At 44.1% G+C, this 18478-nt stretch overlaps 1 protein-coding gene across 1 annotated transcript; it reads left to right on the top strand.

Annotated features, from left to right (window-relative positions):
• Window positions 1-8544: 8544 nt before the first annotated feature.
• Window positions 8545-17746, top strand: MMP10 (matrix metallopeptidase 10). The gene is given in 11 exon segments (XM_032428025.1): window positions 8545-8649; window positions 9251-9495; window positions 9589-9645; window positions 9647-9735; window positions 9865-9990; window positions 11219-11383; window positions 11588-11732; window positions 13149-13282; window positions 15691-15850; window positions 16482-16585; window positions 17646-17746. Coding segments are annotated over 11 exon segments (1431 nt in total).
• The last annotated feature ends 732 nt before the right edge of the window (window positions 17747-18478 follow it).

Genomic DNA, 18478 nt, shown 5'->3' with positions numbered 1-18478 from the left:
CCATACTTCCAGAGATTAGTTTTCAAATTTGAAGTGGGAATAGACAAATATGCAAAATATTCACGTGGGAAGCTAGGATACAGAAAAAGTTGGAATATTCCCCCACTTTCATGGCATTTACATCGTGTAGAAGAGGTTAAAGCCTACTTCCCAGGTCCCGTGTAAAGATTCCAAAATTGGTTGGAGGTAAAAGCAGTGAGAACCCAGTAGAGACTTCTCTGCCTGAGCACGTTGGGGGCTCTGCCGTCCCGGGGTCCCACTCCCTCTTGTTGTGGAGGAGGGACGGCCGGTGCATGGCGCCCAGCAGGGACCCGTATCACCCCCAGAAGGAAACATGCAATTGCTGGTGCAGATTTCTCCGGTGGCCCCCACCTTGCTGTGGGGATCATCTGGGCTTCCACAAGATGGAAGAAACCGGAATTCTCAGGCCGCCACTCCAAACAATTACTCCAAACCTCAGTAGATTTTGCTTACGAAATAAACTTTGATTGTTCTAAGCCACTAAGATTCTAGATTTTGTGAAGGCAGCACAATCTAGTTTTTCCTGATCAAGGTTTTCGTGCCCCCCTTTGGGAGGATGTTAATGTAAGCGGGAGTCCTCAGGGAGTAGCCGAGCCCCGTGAGGAGGAGCTTGGGTTGCTCATGGTGTCGGCAGAGTTTCCAAGTACATAGAGAGCCTTACGAATATTTTAGGTACTCATGGTTCGGAGGCAGGCAGTTCTCGACTCAAGAATTTGGAAAGCGGTGTCACCTCTCCTTTGGCCAAGTCTCCCCCCTTCTAATAAACATTTTGATATTGACGTATATATAACATAAATACAGAGAAATGTGCAAATATTAGTGTTCCTATCACCGAGTTATGACAAAGTGAACGACCCCATGTAACTCTCACCCGGGATGAAGAAATAGAACGTCAGCAGCGACACAGCAGGCCGCCTCAAGATCGCCGATCACCGTTCAGCACTGTGTCAGCTGAGCTCACTAGAATCAGAGCCTAAAACAGGAATATTTCTGCAGGGCCATTGGGGAAGGGGGGCTCTCAGGAGAAGAGTGGGACAAACATGTTAGAGCAGAGAAACAGCTACAGAACGTGGTCTCAGATGGCTCTGATCTCATGAGCAAGGGCTCTGGAGCAAAACTTGAATCAGAGTTAGTCCCACCACGAGGCAAAGGGACCAGGCTTTTGTACTCATGTGTCAATCAGTCCTCAGTTGAGGTCTGGTTTGGGGGAGGGGCATAGCTCCCGGGCAAGATGGCTCCCATTTGGCAAAGAAACGGGACAAGTGGGAACAGCAAGCCGCCGCCGACCCCCAAAGCAGCCAGGAGGGCGAGTGCCCTGGTGCTAACGCGGGTCTGGAGACACGACCGACTGCAGCCACTCTACATTCTCTATTTCCCAGAGGCAACCACCATGCTAACTTGGAACCTCTGAGATGGAACCTGCGTATTTTTGAATGAAATTAGATCAAGTTTATATTCTCCTGTATCTACCTTGCTGCGTTCAACATCACGTTTCTGCACTTCATCCATAGGTGATGTACTTTGATTTCTTACCATTTGGGTTTTTTTTTTTTTTTAATAAATAATGCTGCACTTATGTAGGCATTTCTGTTGGTTTTATACCTAAGAGTGCCCTTGCCGAGCCATGGAGGTTCTCAGTGCACGTGACTTCTGCAGATCTTCCCTTGGCCTCCTGTCCTTCCAGCCACAGCAGCAGTGACTGGTTCTCTCCAGGTTTGAAACCAGCTTCTAGCCTTCTAGCTGCTCTCATCGGGCCTGTACTTTCTGCTCCAGGGTTCATGTGCCTTTTCTGTTGGTGCTGAGTCCAGCTCTGCTGTGGAACTCACTCAGAACTCATGCACAAGCACCTACAAGCGAGAAGATCAGACGCTGGTGGAGCCATCATTTTACCAAATGTGAGATGGATGAATAAATGTGTCTCCCTCTCTTTCCCTAGAGAGATGTTCCTAAGATGTATTTCAGGTGGGTCCTCAGACGGTCCCATTCTAAGCAAGACGTTTCTCATCTCTGCCTGGCTGGCAATCCATCTTTGCATTGTCTACCCCCCTTTCCCTGTTTTGCTCTCCCCAACCCTCAACCCAGCCCTCTCTCTGGATCACATGCCTCAGTGGTACTTACCCTTAACATTTCGTCTCAGGCTCTGCTTTCTAAAAATGCCAGATTAAGCTACTTTTTGCTAGAAGTGGAGTAGAGATAACCCTTGGTATCCCCGTGTCATCACAGTTACCAAGACTCTAATCTGTGGTTGATTGTGAAGAAATAGAGGTGAACGATGAGTAACGGGTCATCAGCTAGCCGTGACAGATGACATGAGGGGGTTGGGGTTATGGGAAGTGTGGAGTGGTCTTGTCAACCACACTGGGAATTTGGTAGAAAGAAAGTCATTCGTTCAGGGCAGCTAAGTAGAGTCAAAAGACATTAATGACATTTAAGGAAATCCTCATCTATTGCAGGCTGTGCTGAAAATCAGTCCCAGATCTAATTGCAAAGTTGGGTTAGGAAGCTGAAATAATGGGGGTACAAATCTGAAAATACTGAACACCTACATTTTCTTGAAAGCTCCAGATGGGCAGAAGTAGGATGTCCCTTTGCCAGAGGAAGGCAACATAGCCTTGCCTAGGGAATCAACAAAGCCCTTACCTGAGTCAATACCTCACAAGATGATGCTTGTCCACCTCCCAAATTGCTTCCTTCACTCATTGTTTCCAGGCAAATGACTAAGGTCAGGTCTCAGCATAGTTCAAATCCTAGCTATGGCAGGAGACTGCTTACAAACCAAAGGAATTAGCCCTTAAGTATCATCAGGAACCAGGGGAACATGTGTGGAGTGGACTTGAAAGGTGTTGGACCAGGACGGGGGCACATAAGACTGGACAGGGGAGAATTTATTACCATGGTGCACTCATTCTCGACTCAAGAGTCCATAATCTGGCAAGGAAACCAGGAGTTTGTTCAATACTCTGCTGACCTGGAGTCTCTAATCTTGGACACAAGGATGTCATACAGTGTATGAGGTAGAGATGTCCAACCTTCTGTAGCGTAGTATTAGGGAATGAGCCCGAAACCATAGGGAAATGGGAATCTTAGAATGGATTTATTACATGATATTGGAGGACCCATCCTGGACTCCTCCTGGTCCAGAGGGCACTGGCTTCCCGGAGGCTGCACAGAATGCACTAGTGAGGGGACATACTGGTGCCTCAGAGATACACAATGATGGTCGTTCTTTGGGGGGGGCGGTGACAGTATGAGGTGTTGCTTGGACTTGGGCTCTCTAGTGTCATTAGGATGATGGGAAAGGGCAGATGGCACACTTAATCATCAAAAGCTACTCTAATTAACAGGGAGGCTAGAATGGTACTAGAGGGCCTTAATCTCCACAGATCATGTGTTTCTAGTAGTAAGCAGATGAATGGCCAATAGAGGTATTGCTGAACTTATATTTTTTAAAAATTAAAAATCGCTGATATCAGTTACTACAATAGAAAATCCCTGTTTCTCATTTAATTTCCAAATCTAAAAAGATGTACAATTTCAAGCCCATTGATTGCAGAGGAGGCTAGGTCTCCTTGAAGAAGGAGCTTCCTTCATACCTATGTGTATATGTTACTACATAAGGATCCTTCTTCACAGGGGCTGTGATAGTTTGCTAGAGCTGCTGTAGCAAATACCATAGATTGTGTGGCTTAAACAACAGAAGTTTACTTTCTCAGGATTCTAGAGGCTATAATTCTGAGATGAAGGTGTTGACAGAGTTGGGTTCTACTGAGGCTTCTCTCCTTAGCTTGTAGAGGGTTATCTTCTCCCTGTTTCTTCCTGTGGACTTTCCTCTGAGTGTGTCGGTGTCCTAATCTCCTCTTCTAATACAAACACCAGTTATATTCGATTAGGGCCACGCTAATGACCTTGTTCTAACTCAGTTGACTCTTTAAAGACCCAATGTCCAAATGCAGTCCCATCTTGAGTCATAGGGGGTGCTGGGACTTCAACATATGAATTTTGGAGACAAAATTCAGTCCACAACAAACACTTAGCCTATGTGTGTGCGTGTGTGTGTGTATGCGCGCACGTGCACACACACGTGCATGTGGTAAATTATCCCCACAAAGGGACTTGTGTCCATTTACCAAGGTAACTGTGCTCTGGGGAAAGAGGAATATCCAGATTTTTCAAAAACAAATGGATACCAGATCTGGATGGGCACTGATAAAGAGATCTCAAAGAGATCTTCTGGCTTAGAAAGGAACCTTATGTTACACCTGAAACTCACATTGCACTGTATGTTAACTGACGAAAGAAGTCTTACGAAAGTTAGTAATAAATAAAGCTCTGACTCAAGCTCACATTGCGTCCGGTGAGCCATGCACACATCCTGTGGCCATTTCTTTGGTCAAACTTTCCTCTTTGTTTGCTGACTTGTGGAGTTAGAACCTTATACTAGGAAGGATCAACTGGAAGCCTCCAAAACTGCTCCTCCCTACATTCTCTGTCAAGATGGTAAATTAGAAGCAACAAAAAAACAATACCACATCCTGAAGGATTGCAAAAAGCAGTCATACCATCAAAGACTTAAAAGCAACAGGAAGGGTGGTCCCGATCACAACCCCATTCAGTTCATCATCTGGCCCTTGCTTAAACCAAATGAACCACGGTGGGGTGATGGTGGACTTGTGTAAACTCACCACGCGGGTAGCGCACATCCCAGCGACTGCCCCAGACATGATTACTCTCCTGGAGCAAATCGATCCAGCTGCAGAATCTCAGCATGGAGGGATTCAGGAGGAATGGTTGAAGATTTCCCCTATTTTCTATGAGCCCAGCTGCACTGAAAAGTATACTATTTGCTTGTTTGTGTTTTGGTTTGGTTTTAAGCAAAAGTCTAGCTTTTCTAATTGGAGGCTTTGGGGAGAATTTAGCCCCAAACGCTACAATAAGGAGAAGTAGTAGCTTTTTTTCTAGACCTAGTCCAGGGGTCTCGAAGAGGCAATGTGCTGGCCGACTAATTGTAGTGAGGGCAGGAGATCTGCTCCACCACTCAACTCTGAGCTCTTAAGCAAACGACCCGGACTTTTCTGAATCTTCATCTCCTATCTGTGACAGGAAAACTAGTGCAAACTCCCAGGGTCTTCCTGAAGACGGACAAGGCCACATCGCCCAGCACAGAACCTGCCCCATAGAAAATATTGAAGAAATGATTGCTGTGTTTTCTTTCCCACGTCCTCCAAAGCCCAGAATTTTTCATCTTTGTTACTCTCCTCTCTCACAGGTTTCTTCCTACCAAAAAAAAAAATCCCACCATACTGGTGAACCAACCCAACAATGAATCCGAATCCAAACTGAAAATATAGTAACATTATTTTGCGTATCCAACTATTATTAATAATAATGGCTATTATAGGTCACCATACATAATCACACTTTCTAATATTTACAGTAAGCACTAAAGCCACGATTCTGAGATAGGTCTAACCCCTGCTTTGACAATTTGTCTCCTTAGTGGATAGTCGTTTTCATGGCAAAAACTTGTGACCTAAAATCTTCACCTGAATTACTAGGAGAGAAATAAAACAGGTAAAAATTCAGCAGTAGGCTGTGTTCCCATACTGAAGCAATCAATGTGGTATTAAAAGCATGGGAAAGGAAGTCTCTGGCTTTGCACGATAACCCCAACCTGTAACAATATCAGGATTTCTAATGAAAGAAGTTGCAAATTACTGTGGCTGGTGTCCTGATACGGCCGACCCGGGATCACGTGTGTGCCTACAATCTGAGAATCAGCCGTTGCCGGATGTTGAAGTGATAGGTAACCAGTTTTCCAGGAATCGGGCCATCTCTAGGTGGGGAGCACTGTACATTTCTCAGGCTTAGGGACAGGACGCGCTGAACCGTAGACTGCATGCCATCTGGATGACACCTGCGCGGCCCAGGTGTGGCAGGACTGACGGACTCGATCTTTGCCCTCCCGTCGTGCTCCCCCCTCCGCTGCACTTCAGATAACTAACAAAGGTCCTCTGTGGCTCACAGGTGGCACCCACCTGAGATAACTACCCCGTGACCTCACCACACGACCCTCACTCCGTAAAAGCTGGGACCGGGGACAGAGGCTAAGTGTGTGGGAGAGCGGCGGGGCCTGGCTCGTCCGCCTGGCGCCCCGGCGGGGGGTTGCCCTGAGTTGAACTGTGTAAACGCTGGGAGGTGGCTGGCTTTGTGGAGGGCATGGAAGCGCCTTCTCAGCCTGGGGGATACGCGCGGCCCTCCTCCCCCTCCTGACACCAGGCCAAAAGCTGCAGGGGACAGAGCGGGGAGACGTGGACCAAAAGAAAAGCCTGGATTAGCGGGAGGATCAGACAGCTGAGAAAAGAACAGAAGCTAAAGAGGTGAGCTGTAGGCGATTTCAGGGGTGAGTCTCAAGAATGAGGAAAAACAAACAAAAAGTGTCAAAAAACGTGAGAGAAAAGTGTTGGGGCGAGAGCCAAGGTTCACGAGCCAAGAGGCTTTTGGTAAAAATATAAGTGGTAATGGTTGATTTTTTTTTTAAAGATTTTATTTATTCATTTGAGAGGGAGAGACAGAACACAAGCGGGGGTGGGGCAGAGGGAGAGGGAGGCCCCCCGCTGAGCAGGGAGCCCGATGCGGGGCTCGATCCCAGGACCCCGGGATCACGACCTGAGCCCCCCAGGCGCCCATAATGGAATAACACACATTTTAGGGCCTGGCATACGGTGGTGTATAACTAGAAAGATTTCAGCTTTTTTAAAAAAGGAACAGTTCTAGACTTGCCTGACCACGTACACACTTTAATGTGTTCAACAACGTAACCAGTGACCTACCCGCAAACCCGGGACTCCCCCCGCTCCGGCTCCTTAATTGTGTCCAGCTGCGATGGGTTAGTGGGGCGTCAGCACACACAGCAGCTCCGCTCCCGTGACACACGTGCTTCGGCCCAGACAATTACAATCCCAGCTCTCGTTACCACGTGAACTTCCATGTGTCCTTCCCACAGCCTGAGATCCGTCAACAGGACGTGCCCACACCGATGCAACGATGACCCCGAGGGAGCCAGGGCATCCCAGAGCTCGCTGGACGGGTGCCTGCGAGCACCGCCAACGGCTGGTCAGACCAGCGAGCTGCGTCTGGTAAGGATTTGGGAGCCAGTAAGAGAAGACTCGTTCCCGGCATAAAACATACGTGACAAGCCCGTGAGTGAGGTTACGTCCACCCCAATTTTACAGATGACAGTGGCCCACAGAAATGATACACTTGCCCCGAGTCTAGCTGTCAGCCCCAGCCCACGCTCAGGCTGACAGCCATCCACGCCACCGCACCTGAGCTAGCCCCTGGCCCCAGAGCCGCCTCCTCCTGGAAGTCCACCCCGTGCATTCGGCTGCTTCTGTGCAGGGGGCGGGTGGTGCTGAGGGGCTACTCCCACACCCTCAGGGACTGACAGTCGTGTCACTTCGCTGGGATACGTCCTTCAGGCACGGGGGAGATGATTCATCTCTAGTGGATAAAATCAGAATTCTACTCTACGAAGATTTTAGGGTTCTCCATATTGATAGGTGGATTTGATAAAAATAAGTTATCACAGACTTACGATGTGAACAACACCCCATTGGGCTGAGGGAGAGAAGGAGACAGAACGTTCGATGTGCGTGCGGAGGTGAGTGGTGACGGTGATCACTCCCTGATACAAATATCCATCCGTCTCCTGTGCACTTGGTGGGGGAGGAAATGAAGATGAAAAGTTTTTTTTTTAAAGCAAAGAAGAAGGTAGGAGGCATTTTTCAGTCTAAGATACGATTTTATTTAATCCAAGGTAATGAGGTTTTACAGAGTGGTTACTGTAAGCAAGTCTTCCATTCTGAAATGCATGGCATCCGCTCAGAATGAGCGAACAAGGCAGGAGTATCCGTGTGCTCCTTCCTTCCTCAACAGACCCTCCTCTCCAGCACCAGCTTCCTCCGCTCAGTGCCCGCCCCGCCCCCCCAGGGACAGTAAATCCATCTGAAAATCAGTAATGGCTGAGGTCGAACTCAAGAAATGAAATATCTCTTCTAGGATCTTCTAGATAACAATGCCCACATTGAGACCAAAGTTATATCTGGAATTTCTTTCCATGCATCTACTTATTCCTAACTCGCTTATATTTGAGTTTAAAATATAGTCTTTTTAAAAGAAAATGGCACTGCTTTCAAAATGTCTACACATGTGACATTTTACCAGGCTTTTCAGCTACTTCTCAGTAAACACATCGAGGTGAATAGTCAATTCTTTTTCCTCTGTACAAACACAGAAACCATTTCTTGGAAATCAGTCATTCTTTCCTCATCCAAGTTTAAAAGGGGAAGGCTTCACATTACATTTTTATGAATATTCTTGATGTTCAGATTAAAAAGAAAACACATGTGTGAATCATGCTGTTCAGATAAAAGCAGCATCCCCCTATAAAAGGGCAGCCACTAGATGGTAGACACGGAAGCCAACAGGCAGAAAAAGTGTTTTCTTGAGGTCAGGGCAGTGAGAATGGGGCATCTCGCCACCCTCGTGCTGTTATGTCTGCCAGTCTGCTCAGCGTATCTACTGAACGGAGCAGCGAGGAAAGAGGACTCGAGCATGGATTTTGCGCAGGTACTTTGTGGTGGCAGCCACTGGCCAGTCCCAGGGGCAGAAACTAATGTGCCTGCTTGGTCTTGCCACACAAAGGATGCTTTGATCGGTAGTTACTGTGTTGGAATAAGTTAGCCCTGGGAACGTTAAAATGCTAGCAGTGGGTTGTCCGTACTTTTGAGCAGAGAAGGGAAGCAAGGTGCAGGAAGGGCATCGAATTCCTCCAGCTTGTCTAAGAAAATACTAGCAGCTGCTTTGGGGCTGAATGAGAGGAGCAAATGAGAAATGGGTGAAACTTCTCTGGCTTTAGAACTTCTTTGGTTGAAATAGGAGGAACACACTCATTTTGATTTTCAAATAATTTCAGGTAATAATGTTCATATTGTTACTTGTCATGTTTAGGCAAAAGAATTGATCCCACTTCAGTCTTGAACCAGGTCTATATTAACAGGATAAATTTCTGCCCCTTTTCTGCCTTTAAAAACCTTTCCTTTTCTATAGCTGGACGGAGCTCCTTTACACATCCGAGATGGGTTGCTGACTAACTCTTGAACTACTTAATAATGCCAATTTGATCTTTTAAATTATTAGGTTGAGTTTTTGTTGTTTACTACCCCATTAGCAATACCTGGAAAACTACTACAACCTTGCAAAAGATACGAAACCATTTGTTAGAAGAAGGGATGGTGGTCCTGTTGTTGAAAAAATCCGAGAAATGCAGAAGTTCCTCGGGTTGGCGGTGACGGGGAAGCTGGACTCGGACACTCTGGACATGATGCGCAAGCCCAGGTGTGGCGTTCCCGATGTTGGGGACTTCATCACCTTCCCTGGCATGCCCAAGTGGAGGAAAACCCACCTTACCTACAGGTAATGGGTCCAAAGAGGTTTCCACGTACTATCGAGATTTTACAAAGGACAATCACAGGAGGAATAATGTCTTCTTCACTTTTTCTCTTAAAGGATTATGAATTATACACTGGATTTGCTGAGAGATGCTGTGGATTCTGCCACTGAGAAAGCTCAATGTCTGGAAGGAGGTGACTCCACTTACTTTCTCCAGGACTGATGAAGGGGAGGCTGACATCAAGATCTCTTTTGCAGTTAGAGGTAAAAAAAACCAAAAAAACGAACATGAAATGCATCCATTTATCTAGTTGCTGTTGGGGGATGGGGGGGCGGATTTTCCAAAGAGGTCTTGACTACCTATCTTTCCAATAAAAACATTTTCTCTGTTAGATCATGGAGACTTTAACCCTTTTGATGGATCAGGACATGTTTTGGCTCACGCCTACCCGCCCGGGCCCGGCTTTTATGGAGACGTTCACTTTGATGATGATGAACTATGGGTGGAGGATAAATCAGGTGGGTCACATACCTCTCTGGATGGCTTCAGGAATAATGTATAACACTATCCAAGAATACTTTGATTATTCAGAATGAGCACTAAATGTAACATCCTAATAACTACGATGTGTGAATGGGCATTTCATTATTTTATCTAGAAATGATAAAGGTAGAATGAATTGCATTGACTCACTTCCAACATAAAATGTGCCCTTGGGGGTTCTCCTTTTCTTTCCATTGGCCTCTTTTCCTCTTAAAAGATCAGGAAAAATGCCAGAAAGCAAAGGAAATTGTTAAGTCATCTATTTAAGTAAGCCTGTAACTATCTCTAGCTTAGGAGTTTTTTTCCCCCCTAAATTAATTCTGAAAGATTTTACTAGGTTTAAACACAATGAGCAAAATTAACTACGTTTTATTTTTTTCAAGTGGCTTCTGAAGTTTGCAAACACATTGTTGAAACAATTGCTATTTTCAAGATTGTTTGGATTTTTAAAACAAATGCAAAGAGCATCTTTATGGAGAGTACAAACTTGTGCTGCAAGAAATGATCTTGCTTTATTCGAACAACTATTCTTTTCTGCATAATTACTTGGAGGCTTGATTAAATAATTTCTACTATTAATTTTAATAAAAGTTTTTATCATATAAAGAAAAGCTGAATTCAGCTGTGTTTGGGCTGCAGAAAACTGTTATTGGACATATTGTTGTTTTAAAATAAAGATTGTACCTATCCCATGGCACCTACTCCTGGAAAGGTTTTTAACCACCAAAAATTATTTGATTATATTGAAAAGGAGGAAGAACAACTCAGGCTAAATCCCCACAGGAAATGACCAGTTTTGTTGCATAAGAGTTTGAGGAATAACATGAATCCTCTGTGACTAATTTCAACTGAGGTCACCACTGGCGCATGTTACTAAATTTGAACGATAACCAACTTTGTGTTTGTAGAGACAATGAAGAGACACGTGTTGACATGGTAGTCTTGGGACCTCCAAAAATAATATCTTTTGGAAACAGTGTTTATCATTGTCACTGTAGGTGAAGTGACCAGGTTTCCCTGACTGAAGAGAGACCTGGGGAGGAGGAATATGGTGAAAAGCTCTCAGATTATATTGACTTCAAGGGAACCTTGAAGAATAATTAAGTAGGGATTATGTCAATCACGAACCAGTCCACAAATAAGGAGAAGATGCCATGTGGTTCTCAGGATAGCCCGTTTGACTGGCATGTGTTCTTCCAATAGGAACCAACTTATTCCTGGTTGCTGCTCATGAACTTGGCCATTCCCTGGGTCTCTTTCACTCGGCTGACCCTCGCGCTCTGATGTACCCGGTCTACAACGCACTCACAGACCTGGCCCGCTTCCGCCTTTCTCAGGATGACGTGGATGGCATCCAGTTCCTGTATGGTGAGAGATGCTGGAAACAATGCTCACTCATTCCTGATGTTTTTAGGAAAGTGTTACGAGATGGTCTTCGGGAAAACTTTAAAATGCTGCACAAAGTGTTTGCAATTCCCCTCAAAGTACCCTGAGTGTGTTTGGAAAGCACATACATGGACGACAGCATCACAGTTGTCCTTCTGTTTGCCTCCCCGCATCTGTTCCCTCCAGGACCTCCCCCTGTCTCCCCGGATGACCCTGTGGCACCCACGGAATCTGTGCCTTCAGGACCTGAGACCCCAGCCGTGTGCGACCCTGCTTTATCCTTCGACGCAATCAGCACTCTGAGGGGAGAAATCTTGTTCTTTAAAGACAGGTCAGACCAGAATATTCCATTTCTCTCTCCCTTCTTTTGATGCACAATGCTTAGAAAGGAGAACAGAGACTTGACAGAAATGTTTAAAGAAAATATTTCCTCTACACTTTAACATCATTCAGACCTGGTTCTTGTTGCATTTTATCACCTCCTTAAAATAGTCCAGATCATTGTTTAACAGACTTACAAAGGATGATTCTGAGTCCCTAGAATGTAAGCTGGACGAAGGTGTGGGGTTTTATCTGTGTTGTTCAGTGTTAGAGTCCCAGGGCCTAGAACAGGCCTGGCACACACAGTGAGTGAGATGAATAAGCGAATGAGTAATAGCTGCATTTAAATATCATCAACCATGCCATGCTTCAGAACACATGGGTGCATCTTTAGGAGTAGGACTATATCTTTACCTTTGCTAACAAACGCTACTATTTAAATAAATTAAATAATTTCAGAAAAAGTGATCTATGCTTCTGGCACAATATTAAAATAGCACCAAAAGACACAGAGTGGAGAGAAAAATCTCTCTCCCACGTCTGACCTCTGCAGAGCCTCGTTCTCCCCATATGGGCAATCACCGCAACCCATCCTTCATCCCTTTACAAAGATATTCTATTCCCATACAAACATAAATAGGTGTATTTTTTCCTGCTACTTTTTTCAAAAATGTTAATGAGTGCATAATATACATACCATTTATGGGCTTTTACAATGGGTAGGGGCCAAGGGCAGGCTGCCCTAAAATGTACCACTCCACCATATGGATTATTTTAAATAAAAGTGACTCAAGAGCCAGCCTGGGCAGGAAGGACACTGAGACTGTCCTCTCTCCCCCTGAAAGCAGGAGATAAACGTCCAGGTAAAGGGTGCCCTCCTTGTGTCAGGAGGTAAAGACCCATCCTTATCACCAGAGATGGGACATTTGGAGCCCAGAAGGCCGTGTCCACAACCCTCGTGACTTTTTGCTAATATACTCACTCTGCCGGCCCAAGTCTGTTTACAATTCCTTAGTGACTAAAGCTCCCAAAGTTAAGTTTCCTTTGTCCTGTCAATGCCTCACAGATTTATGGGCTCTTTGTCTCAAAAACTGCCCGCCTTGGTCATTTCTTCAGGTCTCAGTATCATAACAGGGACTCTGTGTGTACATAATAAACTTTGGTTTTTTTCTCCTGTTCACCATCTCATGTAAATTTACTTCTTAGTCCAGCTGGAAGACCCCCAGGTAGAGAAGACTTCTCCTTCCCTTCAGTGAACACTACTAAGCTAAATAATTACATGACCATGGATTTCATTACCCTGGGATCATAAGAAGGAAGATGGTCCCATACCGACTTCGGAGTTGTCATTAATTGAAAGAGAATATGTCCCTTTATATACCCACCTAAAGGACAAACCATTGTGGTTAACGTCTATGTCTTCCAGGTGTTTTTGGCGCAGATCCCACTGGAGCCTCGAACTTGAATTTCGTTTGATTGCTACATTTTGGCCCTCTCCACCCTCAGGCTTGGATGCTGCATCTGAAGTTACAAGCAAGGATATCCTTTTTGTGTTTAAAGGTAAGTGCTATATAAGAATTTTAACTTGATGAAATAAATCCCATTGCAAAAGTTTCACCAAGACATGAATTTTCTCCATTAAATTAAATTTTGTGAGGTTTATTACTGCAAGACCTAGTGTTGATGCTTAAATAGGACGTGTACAAAGAACATTATAAGTTTTACTTTAAAATATTCAATGAGACCTAAGTATGCTATCCCATGTTCATGAATAGAAAAATAGTAATAATGTAATATAGAAATGATACCGTCAATGTAGTAAAAATGTCAACTTATCTATAGATGCAAGGAATTTTCCATTCAAATGCCAAAATATTTTTCACAGAACTTGACGAATTAACAAATTAACAAAGTTCTTAACAAATTAAGAACTTGTGTGGGAGAGCAAAGGCCAAGAATAGGCAGGATGCTCCTGGAGAAGAATAAGATGAGGAGGAATGTCCTGCATCGTGGCGCTTGGGTGGATGAGATAATGCAGTGTCAGGGCAAGGATGGGTGCAGTAGCAAATGGGACTGACCGGGCCTCTCTGCTCCTGTATCACATTTGTAAAGTGCTGTTTCCACTTCCTCCACTGTTAATCTGCTCTTTGAGCTGCTATTACGTCTTGAGTCAGTTTTGCTAACATATTTTTCTAGGAATTTATCAACTTCGTTTTAAAAATAGACTTAATGAAACTTTCTGAGTGTTATTTTAATTATTGTTGAAGTTTTGTTCCCTTTGTCCTTCCTAATACTGAATCTTTGTGCTTTTCTCTTTACCAATCTCTGGGCAACAGGATATGTAATAATTTTATTCATCCTCTCAAAGAACAAACTCTCAGCTTTGTTAATCCTCTCTATCGTATTTTGATTTTCTATTTAATTAGTTTCTTTCTGCATCATTATTGCCCGTCTGTGCTATCTTTGAATTTATTCTGTTGTTGTTTTTTTTTTTAAGATTTTATTTATTTATTTGAGAGAGAGAGAATGAGAGAGACAGCACATGAGAGGGGGGAGGGTCAGAGGGAGAAACAGACTCCCTGCCGAGCAGGGAGCCCGATGCGGGACTCGATCCAGGGACTCCAGGATCATGACCTGAGCCGAAGGCAGTCGCTTAACCAACTGAGCCACCCAGGCGCCCTATTCTGTTGTTTTTTATAACTCAAGCTTGGTCCTTAACTTGCAGCCCTTTCTTCTCTTCTGGTATAAACATTTATGCCTGTAAATACCCCTTCTCAGCTTTTGCTTCATTCTTACAAGTTTTGATGTGTAGGATTTTCATTTTGTTCATCTTTAAGTTTTTTTTTTCCATTTTTAACTTTTTCCCTTGACTCTTAAGTTTTGGGGAGTATTTTTAAACCTCAAACTGGTGTGGGGATTTTTCAAATTAGGTATTGCTGACAATCTCACTCTTATGAGGAGTCAATGAAATATTGTGAAGTTGCATTGGATATTGTAAAAGGTTCTATGACTCTGAAGTATTGCTATCATCCGTTAATTTATCTAGCACTTACTTAGCCTTGCAACATGCCAGGCGGTGTACTCGTTAGTGGAAGTCAAACCTAAAAGTGGCTCCTGTTCTAGAGAGAGTAGCAGAGACGCCGCCGCGAGTGTTACATCCAGTAAGAGCTGGGATTGAGGGAAGCTGGCCCTGGACCCACACCCAGGGCTCAGCAAAGACCCTGGGGGGAGATGACGTTTAGGATGCATGTTGAAGGAGAAGAACTTTGCTGTGTGGACAGGGGCTGAGTGTGTAGAGAGTAGAAAATGTCTTCAAGGCAGAAGGAGCTGTCTACACCGAGGGAAGACTGCATCTGGAGGTGCTCAGACAGGTACACCTCCCTCAGTTCAGGTGAGGCAAGAGAGACAACAGATGGACATTTTGGATTAGTTAACCAGCAGGGATGTGAGGAACAGATTCAGGGTTGACGTGGAGGGGAGGTGTGATGAAACAGAAGCACAAACGCTGATGGGATTCCACTGTCCTAATTCACTGAAATTTGGGTGGCTTCCTAAGGTATTCAGAAGAAGCCCAATCTGGACTAGTGACCATAAGAGATCCAAGGGAAAGTGTTCAATAAGTAACCGACTTATTAGTGATTCGAAGCTTACAAGAGAGTTCCAAGTTAGAAACTTAGATTAAAAGTCACCGGCAACCAGGACCAGTCACTGTAATTATAAACTGTAATAAACTCTAGTATTTATAGATAATAAATGTACGACCCAGAAAGGACAGGGACCAGAATTAATGACTCATTTATTCATTCACTCACTCAGTGAGTATTTGTTAAATACTAGCTATCGCCTGGGCATTGGGTTAGCGGTTGGAATTAAAACGAAGGCTTCTTGTTTTCCACAAAAATGTACTAAAATCTTTTCTAAAACCACAAGTCTTCACTAAAGTTTCTTGGCTTTCTTTTTTTCAATAGGAAATGAGTTCTGGGCCATCAGAGGAACTGAGGTACAAGCAGGTTATCCAAAAGACATCCACACCCTGGGTTTTCCCGCAACCGTAGTGAAAATTGATGCAGCCGTTTCTGATAAGGAAAAGAAGAAAACGTACTTCTTCGTAGGGGACAAATACTGGTGGTAAGACTCGGATGGGATGGCTTTGTATGGAGCCTCATTAGGGAAATTATTTGCTTTCTTTAAGGAAATCCCCCACTCCCACCCTCTAACTTGTTCTAACTTCCCACTTTCTGATTATGAAGAAGACAACTTACAGTTACTTGACTTCTCCAATACAATAAAGGGCTCTCAGAATGGCTGGGCACTGGATTATAGATCCAGACACCAGAAGACATCAGGAGAGGCCACCTGAGCTCCAGACACCAGGCCACCATAGGAAGCCCAGGTGTGTCAGACTGTGGAGACCAGGTCTACAGGGCAGGTGTGATAGAGAACCAGGAGGTTTTTAGCCAAGTGATTAACTCACTTCGCATCTCTTGTGTATGCAGTCCTCATGCATTTGTGGCAGAAAGGCATTTGGGCTCTGTGTCGAGGCTTAGAAACTTGACCTCAGACATATAGAGAAAGAACCTCTGTGGAATAGCATGATACTCTGGTCCCTGGAGAAAATGTTGGTTTCTGTGCTAAGCTGATAGTCCAGGAAAGTGATACATTTTTGTTTCCCCTACTTGAGAGTGATCTGCGATTCCACACCGGGCAGTAGCAGTGTATCATGCACGATGTCGAGCTGGATTTCTTTCTCTTGGCACAGATTTGATGAAAACAACCAGTCCCTGGAGCAAGGCTTCCCCAGACTAATAGCGGATGACTTTGCAGGGCTTGAGCCGGAGGTTGATGCTGCATTCCAGGAATTTGGTAAGGAGGTACTCCTTTCATTGCCCATGGGGACACTCGGGGGCATTTTATGGAATCAAAATCATGAGGAGAATCCAAATAATTTTCAAATCATTTAGTTTTAGACTCTTTTTACTCTAAACTTCTGGACATTTTAACTTTCTAATTTCTGCAAATTGAGTTTAAATTTTATTTTTCCCGAATCATTTCCAAGTCTCTGTTTCATACCTACACATAACATCAAAGGGTACTTCCTCACACCATATTACTCAGGTCACTATGTTGGTACAAAAATATAACCAGGTATGAGCCAGGGTTACTAATGGTGGGTTGTCATCTCTTTTTTCATCCTCTTACCTGTTCTTTCCCATCCCAAGGGAATTTGTCTGGACTTCTGCTGCAGGCTGTAATTGCCTACATTAAGTCATGCATTTGTAAATAAATAGTAGTCTTCCCATATGCTCAAAATAGACAAAATTTTATTCTTGGCAATGGGCAAATGGGAAGGTACCACTTGTGCTGGTTCTGAAGGAATTTGCAGGGAGATGCCAGGGTTTGACCATCATAATGCTCATGAGGCTCATGATCTTATCGCTAAGATAACTTGACTTTAGTGTGTACGGAGAGGGAAATGGTCCTCCAGGGCTTTGTGCTGTTGGCTGATTCTCTTGGGTCCAATGGCCTCCCAAGCTGCACCTTAGGACCTAGTATTTAAAGTAGGAGTATTTAAAATATGATAGAATCTTATTACTTTGGAGGTAGTGTAATCTAATGTTTTAAGAACACTGGCCTTGACGTCAGAGGAGATGGAGTTCTCCCTCCATCTTTAGATTAGAGATGTTACCTTGGGGAAACCACAAACTCTCCCTAATTGTCACCTTTGTCCTCCTTAGTGACATCTCACACTTTTTTGGTAAGGAGAGATGAGACGAAGCACGTGAGCCCTTAGCACAGTGGCACATTTATCAAGCACACGTCATAAATGCCATTCACTAACAGCTCACTCTTATTCCGAGTTATGCATGTTGCAAAATGGATTTACTTGAAGATGTCTCACTGTTTTCCTCGTCTATATTTACAGGATTTTTCTATTTCTTCAGAGGATCGTTACAGTTTGGGTTTGACCCCAATGCCAGGATGGTGACACATACGTTGAAGAGTAACAACTGGTTATATTGTTAGATGAGAAATGAAGGATATAGATTCAAATGAGTATAGTAATTATTCACCTAATTTATTATAAGTCAAAATGATGAGTTTTTCCCGACTGCAGTGGCCAAAGATGATGAACTCTGTAGACACTTTTGTGTGTCCTGGAGAATTTATCCAGACCACTTCACTTGCTGTTGGGTCACACTGAGTGGAAGTGGGAGGCATCCATGTGCACTGGTCAGAGAATGTATCTCCATGGGTGTTTTATACGCTATTTAATAAAGATTTTTATTTTTGACCTGTTCCTTCTTTCTAGACTAATTCATTTTTAATATAACGACCACAGTGTGGACTGAGCACTTAACAGATGTTCCGCTAGCAGGTGCAGTGGGAACGCATGCTCCACGCATGGCGCCTATGACTGGCACGTACCTCCCCCATTCTCCGGTCTCTCCACCCATAGGATGTTTATTTTCACCTCCAGATATCGTAGGCGTTCCTTATACACCTAAGGAAGAAAGAGCTTAGTAGTCCTGTGACTGGTCTGGACAAAGCTGGGAAATAGAATTCTAGAATATTGGCACTTAAGAAGCTAGCAAATCATCTAATGAATGTAATCACTTAGAGGTGAAATAAAACTAGTTTGAAATCCAGCCACCTCTTTTTTTTTTTTTTTTTTTTAACCCTGACTGCCCTGGAGACCAAATTTCTCATATCCTCCTCACTCTTTCATTAAAATATTCTCTGGTTCCCGTTTTATAG

Source organism: Phoca vitulina, unplaced genomic scaffold (genome assembly GCF_004348235.1).
Source record: "Phoca vitulina isolate PV1807 unplaced genomic scaffold, GSC_HSeal_1.0 scaffold38, whole genome shotgun sequence".
NCBI classification, from domain to species: domain Eukaryota; kingdom Metazoa; phylum Chordata; class Mammalia; order Carnivora; family Phocidae; genus Phoca; species Phoca vitulina.
The sequence above is the reverse complement of the archived record's forward strand: the minus strand, read 5'-3'. Positions and strand labels throughout refer to the sequence as shown.